At 40.3% G+C, this 18,476-nt stretch overlaps 1 protein-coding gene across 8 annotated transcripts in view; it reads left to right on the forward strand.

Moving 5' to 3' along the window:
- The window catches only part of SRPK2 (SRSF protein kinase 2), a 228,282-nt gene that overhangs the window by 178,762 nt on the left and 31,044 nt on the right, over positions 1 to 18,476 (forward strand). For all 8 annotated transcript variants that reach the window (XM_029233982.1, XM_029233985.1, XM_029233986.1 and 5 more), the window contains 6 exons: positions 5,377 to 5,485; positions 6,209 to 6,296; positions 6,516 to 6,603; positions 8,987 to 9,093; positions 16,597 to 16,762; positions 17,908 to 17,933. In XM_029233982.1, coding sequence (XP_029089815.1) covers positions 5,377 to 5,485; positions 6,209 to 6,296; positions 6,516 to 6,603; positions 8,987 to 9,093; positions 16,597 to 16,762; positions 17,908 to 17,933 — 584 coding nt within the window. The remainder of the gene's footprint in view (positions 1 to 5,376; positions 5,486 to 6,208; positions 6,297 to 6,515; positions 6,604 to 8,986; positions 9,094 to 16,596; positions 16,763 to 17,907; positions 17,934 to 18,476) is intronic.

An 18,476-nucleotide genomic window follows, 5' to 3' on the forward strand; every position in this document is an offset into this window, starting at 1 on the left:
CACCAGGGAAGTCCCATTCCCATCTTTGGTTAGATTTATTCCTAAGTGTGTGTGTGTGTGTGTGTGTGTGTGTGTGTGTGTGTCTGTGTACGTACACACAGATTTTTTTTTAACTTTAATTTATTTTGGCTGCACCAAGTCTTAATTGTGGCACACAGGATCTTTAGTTGTGGCATTCAATTTCTTAGTTGCAGCATGTGGGATCTAGTTCCCTGACCAAGGATCGAACCCGGGCCTCCTGCATTGGGAGCCCGTGGAGTCTTAGCCACTGGACCACCAGGGAAGTTCCCTAAGGGTGTGTGTGTGTATTTTATGTATATATATTTTATATATATATATTTTATATACATTATATATATATATATTTTTTTTTTTGGCTGTGCTGGGTCTTTGTTGCTGTGTGCGGGCTTTCTCTAGTTGCAGCGAGCAGGGGCTGCGCTTTGTTGTGGTGCATGGTCTCAGTGCCGTGGTTTCTGTTGTGGAGCACGGGCTCTAGGTGCGCAGGCTTCAGTAATTGTGGCACACGGGCTCAGTAGTTGTGGCCCACGGGCTTAGTTGCTCCGTGGCATGTGGGATCTTCCCAGACCAGGGCTCGAACTGTGTTCCCTGCATTGGCAGGCAGATTCTTAACCATTGCGCCACCAGGGAAATCCCTAAGTCTGTTTTTAAGATTTCAGTTTCACATTGTTTATTGCTGGTATGTAGAAATACAATTGATTATTATATCTTGAGCTTATATCCTGCTACTCTCTTCACTCGTTAGTTTTAGTAGCTTTTTTGCATCTTCCTTAAGCTTTTTCATGTAGACGATCAGGTTGTCTGTGAATAGAGGTATGTTACTGAGTGCAAGTTCACGTCCCCGACACACAGTGAGGCCAGTCAAGCAGAAACGTCGAGTTTGAGAAACCTTTCAAGTAGAGAAAGGTTTATTGCAGGGCTGAGCAAGGAGAACGGGTGGCTCAACCTCAAAAAACCCCCAAACTCCCTGAGAAATTTCAGCAATGCATTTTTTTAAGGAAAGGTAAGGAAGGGGCATCCCAGGGTATGTGATCAGCTCATGCACAGTTCTCTGATGGGTTGATGATGAGCACTCCTTAGGCGGCAGAAGGTCTGGAGGCTACCTGCTCATGTTCATCAGGTGGTTAATTTCTAACACTTGTTGGTGGTTTTAGCATCTGAAAAACTCAGGAAGTACGCATGAGATACTATTATCTGGTACTTCAGAGAGGAGCTGCTGCAGAGGATATGGGGGAGGGGTCTGTCTTGGGAAGGCCCCATAGGCTCTTGCTCGGCTATGGATAGTTCTTCTTACTTTCCAGTCTGGATACCTTTTTATTTATTTATTTTGTCTGATTGTGCTGACTAGAGCTTCCAGGCCAGTGTTGAATAGAAGTAGGGAGAGCAGGCATACTTACCTTGTTCCTGATCTTAGGTGGGGAAAGCATTCAGTCTTTCACCATTAGGACTGATATTACCTGTAGATTTTTCATAGGTGTTCTTCTAGTCCTGCTTTGTTGAGAATTTTCATTGGGAATGCATGTTGGATATCGTGAAATGTTTTTTGTATGTCTGTTGATCTGCTATATAGTTTTTCTTCTTTTTAGTGTTAATTATGGTGAATTACATCTGTTGATTTTTTAATGTTAAATAAGTTTTCATTCTTGGAATAGACCCCACTTGGTCATGATGTATTATCCTTTTTATATGTTGTTTAATTTGAAACATCACCATCAGAGGGCTAAGAAACTAGGGTCAGTGAAAGAAAATGTTACCTAATATTTTTTGCTAGAAAATAGACTTTGCTGAAAATTCTTCCAGACTGTTGTCTGAGAGAGAGTTCTGAACTTTCGATTTACTGTTCAAATTGAGCCTGTTTTTTCCTCAGCAAGGAAAAGGGAGTCATCTTTATCTTGGCCAACAATTCCCCCAAAACAGCTAAGAAGGATAGTTTCAGAATTGTCTTCTTTGAAGCCTTATAAATGGTATAGGTAGAGCTTTAGTTATAGTTTTTTTGGGTGTGCTTGGGAGATAGGAGTCAGAGTGAACTTAAAAATTGCTTAACAATCCATTCTTGCTCTCATGTATTTGTAATCCAGTCTAACATTTACTTTTTAAGAATAAAAGGAAAACTTTGGGGACTTCCCTAGCAGTCCAGTGGTTGGGATTCTGCACTTTCACTGCTGAGGGCGTGGGTTCAATCCCTGGTCGGGGAGCTAAGATCTTGTAAGAGTTGTGGCACAGCCAAATTAAAAAAAGAAGAAAACTTTTAAGTGATAAATGCATGATTTTTATATTAAATAGTATAAGTAGTGAGGTACAATTGTATCAACCAAAGTCCTAAGTCAAGGTAGTCCTCAACTGCTGGACCCTAACTCGTTCTCTGCTTGATGCCATCAGCAGGGTCCTTCTGTGGCACTGCTGTTGTCCTGTGCTTCTGTACTGACTGATGGTGAAGAAGCGGAAGGAGGGGGCCTTGTCTAGTCTTTGGCTGGTCTTAGGATTCCTTTTGTGTGGACAGTGTTGTGGGCCACAGGGTATGCTCTGCTAATAGCCATCGTGGCATGTGTTGTTTGCTAATTTGAGAGAATTGGAGAAGAGTATCCGTTTTCTCTTAATTCCCTGGATGTTGAAGCGGTTGGTGTGGTCTGCCGTGGGGAGATGTGCTCCGCCCTCTGGCAGCCTGAGTGTTAGTTACTGTTCTTTGAGAAGAGATTGAAAAATGTTCGGAAAGACTGTCATTTCCTGTAGAAATCTGGGGGTTAGGATGTGACAATATATGGACTGCAGATTTGAAATTGTGTATGTCAGATTTTCAAAATAAAAATTAGGATATGTTTGGGACTTCCCTGGCAGTCCAGTGGTTAAGACTCCACACGTCCAATGCAGGGGGCGTGGGTTCAATCCCTGGTCCGGGAAATAAGATCCTGCATGCTGCGTGGCAAGGCCAAAAAAAAAAACCCAACTTAGGATATGTTTAGTGCTTTCAGTTGTTTTTATATTTGTGTTTAAGTTTTACTTTTATGCACCTCTTGTTAGTTGGCCTATTTTCTGGCACAATATTCTCAGTGTGAGGGCTCTTGAATTAACTGGACTAAGTAATTTCTTTTGTTCAACTTTCAGTCCCGTTGAAAAAAGGAACGGCTGTTCTTACGCTGTGATTACACTGGAAATAGTGCTTGTCTATCTTAGGTCACATGTACACACTCTGGCTGTTCAAGAATTCAAATCTGAAACATAAAATAGCGGTACAGGTTTCTTCTCTTTATGCATAATTAAATTAGTTTTAAATTTAGAAACCTTCATGTTAGCAATAATATGCAATTAAGTGGTAAGTAGCTTTCAATTAAACTATCAAGTGTTCCTGTTTAGTAAGACCAGGAAATGGTCTTCTGGGTATTAAAAATGGAGTGCGTTTCTTACTGGTGCACAGAGTGTGGTGGTCTTTGGAGTCAGACCCAGTTTGCAGCCCTGAACTGACTACTTACTATCTCTGAGACTTTTGCCCACTTCAGCAGCGTAGAAATAATAACACATGTTGTAAGAAACAGTAGACGTGTTTCCTAAATACTTTGTGCTGTGAAATGTGGCTAGTTCCTTGAAGAAATGGTTTTGTCAGCAGACCTGTCTGGAATTTGTAGCATCCTGTTTTGTTGGAGGTTCCCACTGTGTGTTAAGACACTGGGCTCTGAGAACCACTTTGGTCAAGAAATCTGCTTGCTTTGTTCAGCTAAGCATTTCCCAGGCAGAACTTCTCCCTTCTTCCTTCCCCGCCCCTGCTCCCTCCCCTTGTGGGAAGTCTGCAGCATGTTTCAGTTTACTTTTGTTTCGTGGATCCTGGTTTTGAAAAGAAAGTGCCTAGCACAGTATCCCGAATTTTACTTGAATAATGATCGATTTCTTTTCGTCCTTTTCATTGTTAATTTGAATGATTTAAACACTGTTGTGAACTCAGAGCCCACTTTAGTTTTGGTTTAGCCTTGTATGTAAGTAATAAGCCATTTTCTCTTCCAGTTTTATTGAGATGGAATTGACTTAAGCACTGTGTGAGTTTAAGCAGTACAGCCTAACGACTTGACATCTATATATTGAGAAATGATTACCACAATAAGTTTAGTTAACACCCATTCATTCATTTAATAATTTGCTATATTTTATTCCTAATTTACTATTTCAGTTCATGTCTTTTGCCCAAATTGTTGTTACAGACTTTGATATTAAAATCCAGGAAAAGCAAGTGTGGTATGAGAGTAAGAATCATAGAAAGTTAGTATCTGGTCAAATTCCTGCTTTACTAATTCAACACAGTTTAAATATTCATCAGCATTCATAATACTTCTTGAACTGCTACTCCTGGCCCTCTGTTCGATATAGTGGAGGATGTGATTTAGATGCTTCCTGCTTTGAGCCTCTCAACACTAGGCACGAAACATCCGTGTCTTTCTTGAGTGATTTGTAAGAATTCTGCAGATGTAAAAAGTGAGAACATTTTTGCAATAAATAGAGCAGTAGATGTTAAAGAATGAAATGTAGAAAAGTATTTTTTAAGGAAATAATTGGAAGAGATATAGAACGAATAAAGTAAAATAGAGATAAAAAGAATAAAAGAGTAATTTTATATCCAGAGATGTTTGCTGCTAACATCTTATCTCCCCAGACTTTTTCTTGTGTGTTTCACAAAAAATGGTATCATATTACGCATGCTACTTTGTACCCTGCTTATTTTGTTGATGATGTCAAGTGAAGGTCTTTTAGATGCCTGTGAAGCGTCCTTACCTCCCCAAGGGTCAACCTTAACACTGGGTGCTCTCTCTTGCTCTCCAACCTGTTTCCTGGCAGGAGCTTTAGGCTGAGGAAGAGTGGTGAGAGCAGCAAGTTTTTTTGGTGGGTAAAGTGTCATATATTATATAATTCCTTGTTGGCTATGCATAAACTCTTGGTGTATGCACAGCTCTGCGGAGTCCACATCCTTTGTTTCGGTGAGTTGTGTTATACTGACCCCGAAAGATTTGCATTTAACTTGTTGCTTAGAAGAAAAAAGATTGTTTAGAAATGTCAAGAGCTAGAATATACATATTATGTACAGCTAGACTTACAGATAAAACCTCCAGTTATTGTTACAGCGTGCTGGGTGGTTCATTGCTTTTCTAAGTTAAATTTAAAAAAAAAAAAAAAAGCCTAAAAGAAAGACATAGGGGGCATTTTTCTCTTGATGAAAGGTAGTCTTGAAAAAATGTTGTATTATTAAATGTTTTTAAATCTGATTTTATTATTTAGAGTTTTATTTAATGGTATCAGGAACTGACAAGGAAGAACGAGTTTCCATTACTAGTTTTCTGAAATTTAATTTTCTTCTTTCTTTCTTTTAAATAATAAAAGGTGGCTATCATCCAGTGAAAATTGGAGACCTCTTCAATGGCCGGTATCATGTTATTAGGAAGCTAGGATGGGGACACTTCTCTACTGTCTGGCTGTGCTGGGATATGCAGTAAGTGTTCCTTGTCATTCGTGCTTTTGATTCCTGGTCTGGTTCAACATCTTTATTTTACAACAAGCTAAGGCTGAGGAGCACACCTGCTTCTGTTGTGGCATGTAAAGCGCACAGCACAGGCCTGCCCCCACCCCAGACTTGCCCCTCTCACTTTGAAGTTCATTTGCCTGTCATCTTTAAATATTAATTTTCTTCTGCCTTTATATCTGAGGCTTATTCATTGTAATTGCGCTACACTCGGGTCATATTGTTTTTCTAGTAATTCATCCATACCAGAAAAACATTCAAATATAAAATAATAATGTTTAGGCCTTTCCAGTCAGTGGTTTTCGACTCTTTTTGAAAGCCATGACCCATAATATGAAACTGCATCCTTAGAGTACACGTACACATGTGTAGTGTGTGTGTGAATTGAAACAAAAGTGTTATAATACTTGATCTTAACCATATGTGATGAACTCTGACATCTATCTAGTCTACTTGATTTTTATGAGGACAAAACAGAAACACAAAGCAAAGAAGAGATTGATACATGAACCCACTGCTTTACTGTAACCCCGCAATTTGAAAAGTACTATTTTAAAGGAAAGCTTATTGAAAGTCGCTATTTATTGGAGTTTATTAGAGTTCATTATGATGTCTAGTTTATTAGTCTAGTTTATTAGAGTTATTATAAATGATCATTTCTGTTAAAATTTTTTAATGCATTTTTTTTTTAAGGGGAAAAAGATTTGTTGCAATGAAAGTTGTAAAAAGTGCCCAGCATTATACAGAGACAGCCTTGGATGAAATAAAATTGCTCAAATGTGTAAGTACTACAAAAATGTGAATGATATCAGAAAGGTTAATGATGAAATTTCACGGAGGGATTTTTCTGGGTTTTACTAAATTAATTGAAATTATTTGTAAGTTCAAATACTGAATCTTTTATTTTTTACAACATTTATTAAACAGTTTTGGTTGGTACAATGGAAATGACTTTCAGTCTTAAACACTTCTGTTCTTGAATTCATTTTTCTCTCTATAGGTTCGAGAAAGTGATCCCACTGACCCAAATAAAGACATGGTGGTACAGCTAATCGATGACTTCAAAATTTCAGGCATGAATGGAATACGTATCCTTTCTGATGATTGTGTTGCTTCCTAATGGCTGAATTATACTCGAGTTTTTCTTTTTACTTTTAAAAAGTGGAAATATTTTAAGCCCTATACACTTGTGTTTGCTGTTTCACTCTCCACGTGCAGCCTCTAGCGTCTTCGTGTTATATGATTCTTGAAAGATGAAAGTTTCTTAGTTATAAGGTGAATTGTTCCTTTTGCTTTTTGAATAGGGAGGCCTTAGTTCTGATTCTGGAAAAGAAGTGTGTCTTAACAAGTGGAGCAAGAGCATCTCATGACCTCCCTTTCTCTTTTGAGGATGTCAGTTTTAATTGGGCTGCTGTTAATATTGTTTGCATGCTTAGTAGTTTTGGGGGAGGGAGGGCTCAGGAGGAAGTGAATGGGGGTAGTGTGGAAGGAGCTCTTATCTTTACCCTCCTTCTGCCCAGGGCATTGGTAAAGGACAGCCCCAGGGGTCGCAGTGACAGCAGAATAACGTGTAGCTCAGAGCTTTTGGCACAAGCGGAGAGAAGAGATAATGCCTTTAGTTTCCAGAATGCTGTTTCCATATTTTGGTATTCGATCCTCTGAGATAGCCCTGTATGGGCCTGATCTAAGCAATACCTTCATTCCCCAAGGTTCAGGAATACCAAGCTGTGTATTCATTATCTTGTGACTGGTGAGTGCCGGGTGTGTGTCAAGAGCCAGGCTCTTCTCCTCCTTCCTGATCTTTTATTCTTTCCTTTATCATGTTTGGAACAGATCCAACATTTTGATATTTGACCTGTTCAAGCTCCAGAACCTGAGGACAAAGCCTTCTCCCAGCTTACACCCCAGAATGACAGCCTGTTTCTGCATCTACTAAGACTTAATCCCATAGGGAAGCACTTTCTTCACACCCTATGTATTTGAGGAGGTTTTTATATTTCTTCTAGAGATCAGATTTGAGGATACTAACAAGTTCTGGTGACTGCTGATGTTACCTCACCCTTTGCCTCAAGATCCTTTCTGCTAGCTGCAAAGTACATTTTCCCCTCTTGATCGATAGAAAGATAGAGCTGGTCCTTCTCTGCGCCTGGTCTCCAAGTGAGCCTGTTTGTTTATGTGCAGGCAGGGTAGCCCTTCCTCTTGCATCAGATCTGGGAGGCAGTTCTTAAGACAGCTGATAGAGGGTTTCTTTGGAGAAAACACCTGATTTGTAGGTAAATGGAGGGATTTTTTTTTGATATATATTGAATACGTTCCAGTGGCTCTTTCTACTGTTAAGTAGTCCAGATTTGTCAATGCTTTGAGAACACTCAGGTCATAATTTAGAAGCCTTGGGCTTCGGCTCTATGCCTGCTACTAACTTTAGACCTTAGTTGCCGTTTTTTTAATGAGCTTGGGAAATAGTAAGGAACTTCTAGCTTTAGATCATCTATGCCTAAGTCTGTAGCACATACGCTGTCCAGTGTCATAGAAATATTTTTCTTATTTTTATTAAAGATATTTAAAGCAATAGTTACTATGATGATGTGGTAGATCCAGATATTGTAAAAAACATTAACTCATCTGACCTTCTTATAGGCCTGTATATAGGTCTCCAGGGCTGAACAAAATATTCTCAAAGGGTTTCAGAGCCATTTAAAATCTTTCTATATGAATGACATAAATATATTTATATGAGGGAATTTGGTGGCTCACAGTTCTGGAGGGTCAGTGGTTGACTAGAATTTCTATTAAAAAACAAAACAAAACAAAACCCAGATTCCTGAGATTTCATTATTATAGGTTGGTCTTAATGGCCATGCCATGTCTTGTGATCATACATCCTTAAAAACTTAAAAATTGATCTAGTGACCCAGTGAAAGATACTGTTGAAGGAAAAGATTAAATGTCTTCACTGTGTTTGGTAAACTTCTGTTTTATAAAGTGTTTTATGTGACGTATAGGATAGAAATTTAGGTAGGCAGGCAGGACACTTAAGGCGGGAGAGTTCTCTATTCTCTTCCTCATCAGTTTCTGTGAGGTTTCAGTCCTGCTCATTTTCGTTAAGGCTGATTGTCAGAAGAAGTGTGCTTGAGAGCGTGGGTAAGTGTGGGGTTGAGTCATGACTCTGCCACCTTTGGGTGGTGTCAGGCAGGAGGGTTCTTTAAACTCCCCGAGGTTTACTCTCCTCATTCCTTATGTTGTTATGAGTACACATTAAATCATGTATGGCACATGGTAGGTACTTAGTATGTGTTAGATCTTTCTATTTAGGTGAGGAACAGCAAATGACCACTTTTGGTATTATTGGTAGTATTGAAGTTGTATTTTATAAGGAAATAATTGTTTTGCCAAGTGCCACAGTGATGCTGCTTTTAGTAATTCCGTCACTGCAGGAAATGTATCCAGAAATGATCCTTAACCCTGTCCCAGATGTCTGCATGGTCTTTGAAGTGCTTGGCCACCATCTCCTCAAGTGGATCATAAAATCCAACTACCAAGGCCTCCCAGTACGTTGTGTGAAGAGCATTATTCGACAGGTGAGGCTTATGATGGCAGCCCCCAGCTCCCAATACCTAACTGACTAGCCTTTCAACACGAATTCCTGTCTTAAAAAAAAACAAACAAAAAAAAGCATGCACGGGCTTCCCTGGTGGCGCAGTGGTTGAGAGTCCGCCTGCCGATGCAGGGGACACGGGTTCGTGCCCCGGTCCGGGAAGATCCCACATGCCGCGGAGCGACTGGGCCCGTGAGCCATGGCCGCTGAACCTGCGCGTCTGGAGCCTGTGCTCCGCAACGGGAGAGGCCACAACAGTGAGAGGCCCGCGTACCGCAAAAAAAAAAAAACAAAAACAAAACAAAAAAAGCATGCGCAAACACATATATATCTCTCTCTCCAGTTTTAGAAATAAATACATATATCACAGTGCATAACATTTTGAACTTATTAAATCAATTTTGTATTTAGTTAACGATAAGCCATTCTGTCTTGTAAAGGGAGTAATATGTAAATGTCAAGCATATATTTCTTTTGGCATATGGATCTTTTTTCAGGTAAGTGATACAGTAAAATGAGAAATTGTTTTATCCAGTATCATTACTACGAAATGTCCCACTTAGTTCCTTAGAAAATAATACAGAAGAAAACATATAATGTATTGTGTTTATTTGCTATTTCTAAGTATTTGGATGAAGGATAAATGGAAGGTAATTTAAGGCATGTTTAAGTTATATATGGAGTACTGTGTGTGTACTTCGTTCAGTTGCCTTGACAACAGAAAACCTGCCGTTAGTGTGTGGTTCGGTGCTGATGCTGCAGCAGATACTTATAGAATGGAAGTATACACATATGGAAGATTTCCTTCTAATTAGAAATGTTTACCAGATTCAGTTTTCTGCATGGAACATACCAGTCTTTGACTCATTGCCCTTAGAGCCTAAATTAGGAAAGTTGCAGATACGCTTTATTCTGGATTACCTATTCTGATATAATGGATAATTACCATGCATATTTCTGCAGAGTAAGTAATATCAGGGAGGTTGCTTGGTTTGCTTGAGAAGAGGACGAGTTGGTTTGGAGCCCATTCCTTGTCCCCAGGCCCAGAGATTGAGGTAGACCTGCCTGGGGGTTCTAGACCTGAAATACAGACCTTGATCCATAATTCCTTTTTTTTTTTTTTTTAATATTTATGTATTTATTTGGCTGCATTGGGTCTTATCTGCCGCACGCAGGATCTTTTGATGCGGCGAGCAGGCTTCTCTAGTTGTGGCATGCGAACTCTTAGTTGAACCACTGGAATAGGGGAAAGTGTAATGAGTACACTTAAATCTTGGCAATAGACTTAATTTCACATTCTAACTTTGGCACTTACTACTTTGTGACCCTGATCAAATTACTTAATTTCTGTAAGCCTGTGTCCGCATTTGTCGCATCAGGACGATAATGCATAATTTGTGGCTTTATTGTGCAGATGAGTTTGGAGGGACTGCTGATAAAGCTTTCAGCATGGTGACCAGCACAGAGTAGCCATCCTGTCTCCCCAGCTGCATACTCTGAGCACCGGGAGTCCCAGATCACATATTGTAGGTTTCACATCTCTTTGTAGCTTCCTTCACGTCGTAGGAAGTCAAGAAACGTTTCTGAGAGGTTAGCTTTCCCTAAATGAAAGAAGAAATGTATGTTCCTCTTATTCTTACTGTAGAAAGTGGCTGACCTTTCTGTGATCTGAAGGGTTTGTAGATAAAGGTTCCCACTTATTTTTGAAAAGTCGCAGCACAGTTGAATCACTTGCTTTTCCAGGGTTTCCTATATACTATTATCAATCTTTTGATCAGTTCTTAACTCTCCTTGTTTTGCCCTGGTGACCTTGTGCAGGGTCAGGAAGGGCCATGCTCTGGTTTCTGGTGATCGTGGTGAGGACACCCCCTTGCCTCCTCCAGGCTGCTTCTGTGGCCTCAGGCGTGGGGTGTATTTGCCCCCCAGCTTTCATTTCTTTTTCTTTTAACATCAGCTTTATTGAAGTGTATTTTATGTTTAGCTTTTACTTCTAAAGCCGAAAGAAGGAAAAGGGTGCTGTGTTGTCAGTGTTTGTTATTTGTGGTGCATTCAAGGTGTACCACAGGCGATGGGGTTTGAAAATGCTGTTGCTTTTCTTTATATTTTTTTAATTAATTAACTTATTTATTTTTGGCTGCGTTGGGTCTTCGTTGCTGCGCACAGGCTTTCTCTAGTTGGGCGAGCGGGGGCTACTCTTTGTTGCAGTGCACAGGCTTCTCATTGCGGTGGCTTCTCTTGTTGTGGAGCACGGGCTCTAGGCATGCAGACTTCAGTAGTTGTGGCGCGAGGGCTCAGTAGTTGTGGCAGTGGACTCAGTAGTTGTGGCTCATGGGCTCTAGAGCGCAGGCTCAGTAGTTGTGGCGCACGGGCTTAGTTGCTCTGCGACATGTGGGATCTTCCCAGACCAGGGCTCGAACCCGTGTCCCCTGCATTGGCAGGCGGATTCTTAACGACTGCGCCACCAGGGAAGTCCCTGTTGCTGTTCTTTAAACGTGGCTTTTACTGTCTTCTGTACTCGAAAGGGTAGCCGATATTTTACTTTTTAAAACCTTATGGTTTAATTCATTGCCCTGTCCAGAAACCTTGTGAAGAAGTGACTGCTTGCCGTTAAGTGAAGCTTGGTAAGGGCAAGGCTCTGAATTTGGTGACTTTGCTACGATACGTAGGTACAGCGTGTAGCTCTGGATTTTTGAGTTATCATTAACTCTTTCTGTTATCATGCTTGTCACTAACATTTATTATGCTCTTTCAGGCATTCACAGTTTTAAGTGCTTCCTTTGTATTATGCTGTCTATTCCTCACCACAGCTTTGTGAGGCCAGAGGTGTTCTTACCTTCACTCTGAGGAAGGTGTTTAAAGTTTTCCACGGGCCCCCAGTTACTGTGGGGAATCAAGACTGGAATACAGGTGGTGCAATCCGGAATCCATGCTCTTGACTGCCGGGTAGTGTGAAATGTCTGCATAGGAAGACTGGGAAGCATTTTAAATGACAGCATGTCTTGTGAAGAGGATGCATTCATGTCTCTGTTTGTGGAAATGGTTTACTTCTACGTTTGTCTGCGTTTAGTATTTATTTACCATTTAAATGATCTCACTGGTCCTTTTGTCAATGAATGCATTATGATCAAGCCAGTATTGTTCAATTTTAGAATAGAAAATTAATTTTAAGTTGGTAAACATTTTTATGTTCTTGAATTTGATCAGTGTGGTAGTACATATGATTCTGTACTAACTTGGAATTCTCCTCCTCAAAATGTTGGGTATGCCGCTCAGAAATTCGGGGAAGTCGCTCCTTCAAGGGAGTTGAGCCCCTTTCCCAGCTCATTCCTCTGTGCTTCCTCAGCGCTGGGCGCAGTGTTTTATCTTTCATCCTGACGATGTTCACGAGTGAAGTACAGCTGCTGAATTTTCTCATTAGTTCTCACTAGTCAGAGTTAGAAAGAAGAAGGGGCAGAGGGCGATTTCGGGACAGAGCGGATGAGGACAGTGTCCCCTGGCTCTAGTCCTCTGTGAGTGAGGCAGGTATTCGCCACACTTCTCCATTCAGCCTGGCATGTGCTCGTCTGAGCAGCTTGTAGCATTTACCTCCTGTCTGTCCTAGCGAGGAAGAGAGATCCGGTGGGTGCCTTCACTTTCCAGTAGCAAAGCTTCTGGCTTGAGGAGAGCCCTCTGCTGTCTCGCTCCACCCCTGCAAGCATCAGTGTCTCGGAGCAGTGCTGCCGGTCTGGTTCCCCACCCCCACCCCCACCCCACCCCCCGGCGCTGCGTCACAAGGCCTTGCCCCGTCTGCTCGCCCTGTGTCCTTTGTTAAGGTGCCCATGTTGTGACCAGAGTCAGGAGACACTGTGGACAGTTGCTGTCCTTGTGTTCCTCTGTGCATTTTAGAATTTGGGAGAAGCTCACTCTGGGTGGCCAGCAGGCCAGGGAGACACCTTCAAGTGAAACCTCCACATTAATTATTCCCAACTCCCTCCTTTTATGTCTGCGACAGGACCTATTTCTAGCACGCCGAGGTGGAGAAGAGCCAGTTTATGTTGTTAACACCATAACAGACAGTCTCTGACATGGTTCATAGGTGCCTAGAAGAAACGTTAGAGACTGTGCTGACCAAGCCCTTGTTTTCTGGCTGAATTTGAGGTCAGGGAAGGGGAGCCATAGCTAGTCAGTTCCTGAACCAGAGCACAGACTCTGCCTCCAGGTCTGCACTGCTGCTGACTCACATGCAGAAAACTGGCCCCGCCCCGGGGTGTGATCTCCGTCCCCTAAGTGGGATGCAGCCCCGTCAGGGACCCCTCTGTGGCTACGCTGATCGCGGACTCCTGGTCAAGCGGATGGCAGCCCGGGGTCTCTGCAGCCTGTGCTGCCTCCTGCTGGTGAGGCTAAGTATGGTTTGTAGGCAAGAGAGACACACTGTGATGAGACAAGTGAGGCAACAGAGGTCTGTCCTGGGGCATGAAGCTTGCTTGATTCATTGATTTTTTTTTTCACGATCATAATTATTCAGTGTAAATGGTTGTAAGATTGCCCATCATTATTGTCGGATTCTGGATTCTGGGGTGCTTAATTGCTTTAAGTTCACTGGCTGTGAACAGAAATACTGTTTTTGAAAATAAACCATTCTTCTTATAGCTAAAGATTTTTTAAAAAATATATTAGTCTAGAATTAAAAGGATCAGAGTTTTATCAGGTAGAGCCCATTCATATTATAGATGGGAGAAATGAGACCCAGAGAAATTTAATAAGTGACTTAGAAATTTAATAAGTTATGGTTATTAAGTCAGTGTCAATACAAGTCTTCTGACTTAGTTCATTTCTACCATTTAGTTTGAATTTCCTGTGAGCTAGACCGTGTATTTGTGAGTTTTCCATACATTATTTCTAATTCTTACCATATTTCTGTCTAATGGATATGTTCCCCCTTTTATAGGTATGAAAATGGAAGCTCAGGCAGCTTAAGTACCTTGCCTAGGGAATGAGTGATTGAGCAGTAATACTGGAGTGGTCTGAGTCCCAAGGTCGTGATTTAACAGTGCGCCATGCTGTCTCTTAACTGTTTCCTTTAAGATTTGTGTTATCTTAATTGACTTAATTTATCCCGGTGATAGTCTGTTCCTTATGTTCTTTGTCAGACACAAGCTGTGCTTCTTGAGGAAGGTTAACCCAGTTGAGTGCAACAGCCAGTATTAAAAATCTGGAACCTTAAATTCTTACTGAAGACACTTTGCTCCTCTCAAGTGCCTCATTGTCATTGGAATTCATTTAACACCTTTGGATACTGGATCACGTTAACTCTTATCTGAGTAGCTTCTCACACAGTAAAACAACCTAAGAACTATGAAAGAACTAAGGTGGAAAGTTAGGAGCAACTTGTGCATGGGTGGTGGTGAAAAGATATTTTTGGAAAGATGCTGACATTTTAACTTTGAGTTAATATTTGATGATTGAAATGAAGTTTCAGTTGGAATAATTTAAAACAGTTTAAAGTTTCTAAAAACTCTTAATTCCTTTTACTCCCGCAGGCTGGAAGTCATCAGTGTACCTGTCCATTAATTTCTTGTACTTCTCATAATTTCTCTTGTTATTCAGATATAAAAACTCCACATGATATTTCAGTTGTTGAGAGAAGATACGTGAATGCCAGTGAATAACATACAGGCTCGTTGGATTGTGTTCCCTTCAGGATTATAACCTTATTCTCTATGGAAATATATAATGATCTCTTTCTTCCTATTGGTTCTTTGACATTTTAAACATAATTTAAATATATTCTAATCGAAGTATTATCTAAAACATTCAATATTAATTCTAAGGTAAAAAGTCAAGGCCCAATGGAGACAGGGAACTTCTATTGCTATGTGTCAAACATCTAGAAGGGTGTATGGTCTGTTACAGGAGCTCAACTGTTGTTCAGTCAGTGAAGTCATGTAAAAGTATTTCCAAGGAAAAGTTTTTTTAGATATGTGTGGGGATTTTCATCTTGTTTAAGAGATAGGTCTCCCTTTCATTTTCTTCTGAAACCTCTTTCCCTTGACTTACTAATGTTTTGTCGTCTGTTAAGATTGTTTAGCCAGGAACTCAAGGTAGACAGGAGCATTGGGTTTTTTGCTGAGAACTTGTCAGAGCTGATTGATATTATATATCTTCGGCTTGTCTTTTTCTCACTTCCTTGTCTAGTGTCGTCAAGGCCCCTAAATGACTTAAAATGTTTGAATGAGGATGTTTATCAAATGTTAATGTTTATTGAGCTTGTAGAGTTTCTGATGTATGGGAACATGAACTGTATTTTTAAAATATTTTTTTCCTTATGGAAAGAATTGCAACAATTCCCCTCTAATGGAAATCATTCCAGAAAAACTTTGGCCTTGCATTTAGGTCACCATACTCTGTAATTTTTGTGATATGTATGATATGTAAATGATATATATAATAAGTACATGAGTATCTTGGCTTAGCATTTTCTTTTAGTTCAGTGCTATAGTGTTGCCTGGATACCAGGGCTATTTAATCCTCCTTTCCTGCAGTATTAAAAATGTACACACATCATTAGCCATTATGGGAATGCAGATCAATGAGATACACACTTCACACCCAGTAGGGTGACTAAAATAAAAAGACAAGTATTGGCCATGATGAAAAAATTGGAATCCTCGCACGTTGCTGATTGGAGTGTAAAATGGTGCAGCCATAGTATAAAACAGTTTGGCAGCTCATTGAAAGGCTAAATATAGAGCTACCGTATGACCCAACGACTGCACTCCTAGGCATATACCCAAGAAAAATAAAAAACATATGTCCACACAAAAACTTGTACATGAATGTTCATAGCAATATTATTTATAATAGCCATAAAATGGAAACAACTCAGATATTCATCAAGTGAATGAAATGTGGTATTTTCAATGGAATATTATTTGGCATTTAAAGAAATGCGGTATTGATACATGCTACCCTTGGATGGACCTTGAAAGTACTGTGCCAGTTACAAAAGACCACTCTGTATCATTCCACTTATATAAAATGTCCAGACCCAGCAAAGTAGATTAGCGGTTGCCTAGGGCTGGAGGAGTTGGGAGGAGAGGGGGAGTGACAGCTAATGGGTGTACAGTGTTTTCTTCTTTGTGTGATGAAAATGTTCTAAATTAGATAGTGGTGAGGGCTGTACATCTAGAAACCATTGAATGGTACCTTTAAAAGGGTGAATTGTGTGACATGTAAATTATACCTCACTGAAGTTGTTATTTAAAAGAGTATATGTATAGATGCATTTGCTTCCATGAGCATAAATTATCTCCAGGATGATACACATTGCTTGCTTCTGGGAAAGAGCTGGGTTCCTCTGGGGGCCGGGGTGGGAGGAAGATTTTTACTAAAACCCTTTGTACCCATTGTATTTTGTACCTTGTAATGATTTTAACTATTTTACAAACAAATGTTAAATAATAAAGGTATTAATAAGTCATCTCCTCTCTTGATTTCACGTGATCAGGTCCTTCAGGGGTTAGATTATCTACACAGTAAGTGCAAGATCATTCATACTGACATAAAGCCGGAAAACATCTTGATGTGCGTGGACGATGCATATGTGAGAAGGATGGCAGCCGAGGCCACCGAGTGGCAGAAAGCGGGCGCTCCTCCTCCTTCGGGGTCTGCAGGTGAGGGCTGAGCCAGCTTTGTTTCAGTCTGTGCGGGGCATTGAGAGCCTGCCAGGTTGTACACTGGGGGCAGTTGAGTCAGATGTGTATGTATTAGGGGCTTTTGTAAGAGCCTGATGACTAGAAGCAGCTAGACCTTTTTCTTAAGCAGGAAGGTGCCCCAGTTAAGTTATACTTTAATGTTTGAATTACTTTGTCCTCCCTTAAAAGGTCATTGAACTCTTACCTGCTGCTTCATCTCCTTGGAACACTGTCCTGTGTTGCCCACTTCTCTGCAGAGGACTGTCTCTTATAGCAAGAGGTCTCATGTAGCTGACGTTCAGTCGTCAGAGTGCTTCCTTGACTCCAGTGAGCACAGCTACATCAATCTGAGTCTAGCTGGTGGATTTAGAATTAGTTTCAAAAGACTTCAGGGTGGGAGAAGACCAGCTGACTTGAGTATTGGTGTATATAGTTTAATTTCTGGTTTTCGCAGTGTCGTGGTGGCAGTGAAGTGTGGACGGTGCTTTCACCCTCTCTTCACGTGCTGTCTGCCCTAGTGTGTTGTCAGGCAGGCACGAGGACTGCAGGGCAAAAGCCCTCTGTCTGCCTGGGGCTCTTGGGACATGCACCACTTCTGAATCTCGTTTTCTAACATCAGGGTGTTTTTTAGATCACGGAACCATAGTCTATCAAGCTTCTGACACTGGCCAAGTCTGTTCATGTGATTTCTAGAATATTTGCCGCAGTATTGGACTTAACTTTAGTTGTATAAACTTGTGAAATAGTTTTCAAACATAGTTGTGTAAGTGAATTGTTCATTTCATTGTCTTTAAACAAATTTGGTTGGATGACTCTTCTCCATTTTCTTATCAGTCAGTGCTTTGGGATTGTCTGTTTTTGAAATGAATGCGTATTTAATTTTAGATAAGTAAGAGAAATGACTCCATATGAACCACTGTGGCTTTGCCTTTTAAGAGCCAATCATTTGTTTGAGTTGGATAAACTTTAGGTCTCTCTGATTCAGAAGTTTTAATATTTAACAGTTGTTGAAGTTGCATAGCCATTGAAAGACAGTAGTTATTTCATTTTACAGTTCAGATTACCTACATAAAGGTAAGTATCTATTTTGCTCTAAATGTTCATTTTATTTTGTTTTGTTCTAGTGAGTACTGCTCCACAGCAAAAACCTGTAAGTACCTACACATATACTTATATTCACCTCCATGTCAAAAGTGACTATTCATTATTGAACTTTTCGAATTGTAACATTAGTTTTTGTTTCTTTCTGCAACAATTTTTCATTAAGGATTGTTCGGGGGAATTGGTTGTGCATTTTTTTGTTCCTTTCTCAATCACAGATGTTGTAATGTATTTTAATATAAAAGACAGTCATGTTTATAAATGCTGGGTATCCTTGATTATGTAAGACAATGTTTTGATAAGGTGAAGTGATTTTTGGAGTTGGGGGATAATTACAGCTGTCCCAAATTCTGTCTTTGTTTTCCTCATGCACTTTCTGGAGTGCTCTTGGCTGAGTCTGGTAAAATGTGAGGTTATAGAGATAGGGTTTTAAGAGTGATTGTTCCAAAAACACTTTATATTATTTCTGATCTGCCTCTAAGTTACCTGTTTTTCTGAAGCTGCTGTTGTGATTTTTTTACTTCCAGGTAGTAGTTAAATATGAAAGAGTATTATCTTTGTGGTCCTGTCAGCATGCTGAGTGTGAGCAAAT

This window comes from Monodon monoceros, unplaced genomic scaffold, assembly GCF_005190385.1.
Source record: "Monodon monoceros isolate NGI ecotype Baffin Bay Population unplaced genomic scaffold, NGI_Narwhal_1 Super_Scaffold_2, whole genome shotgun sequence".
In the NCBI taxonomy this organism is placed as follows: domain Eukaryota; kingdom Metazoa; phylum Chordata; class Mammalia; order Artiodactyla; family Monodontidae; genus Monodon; species Monodon monoceros.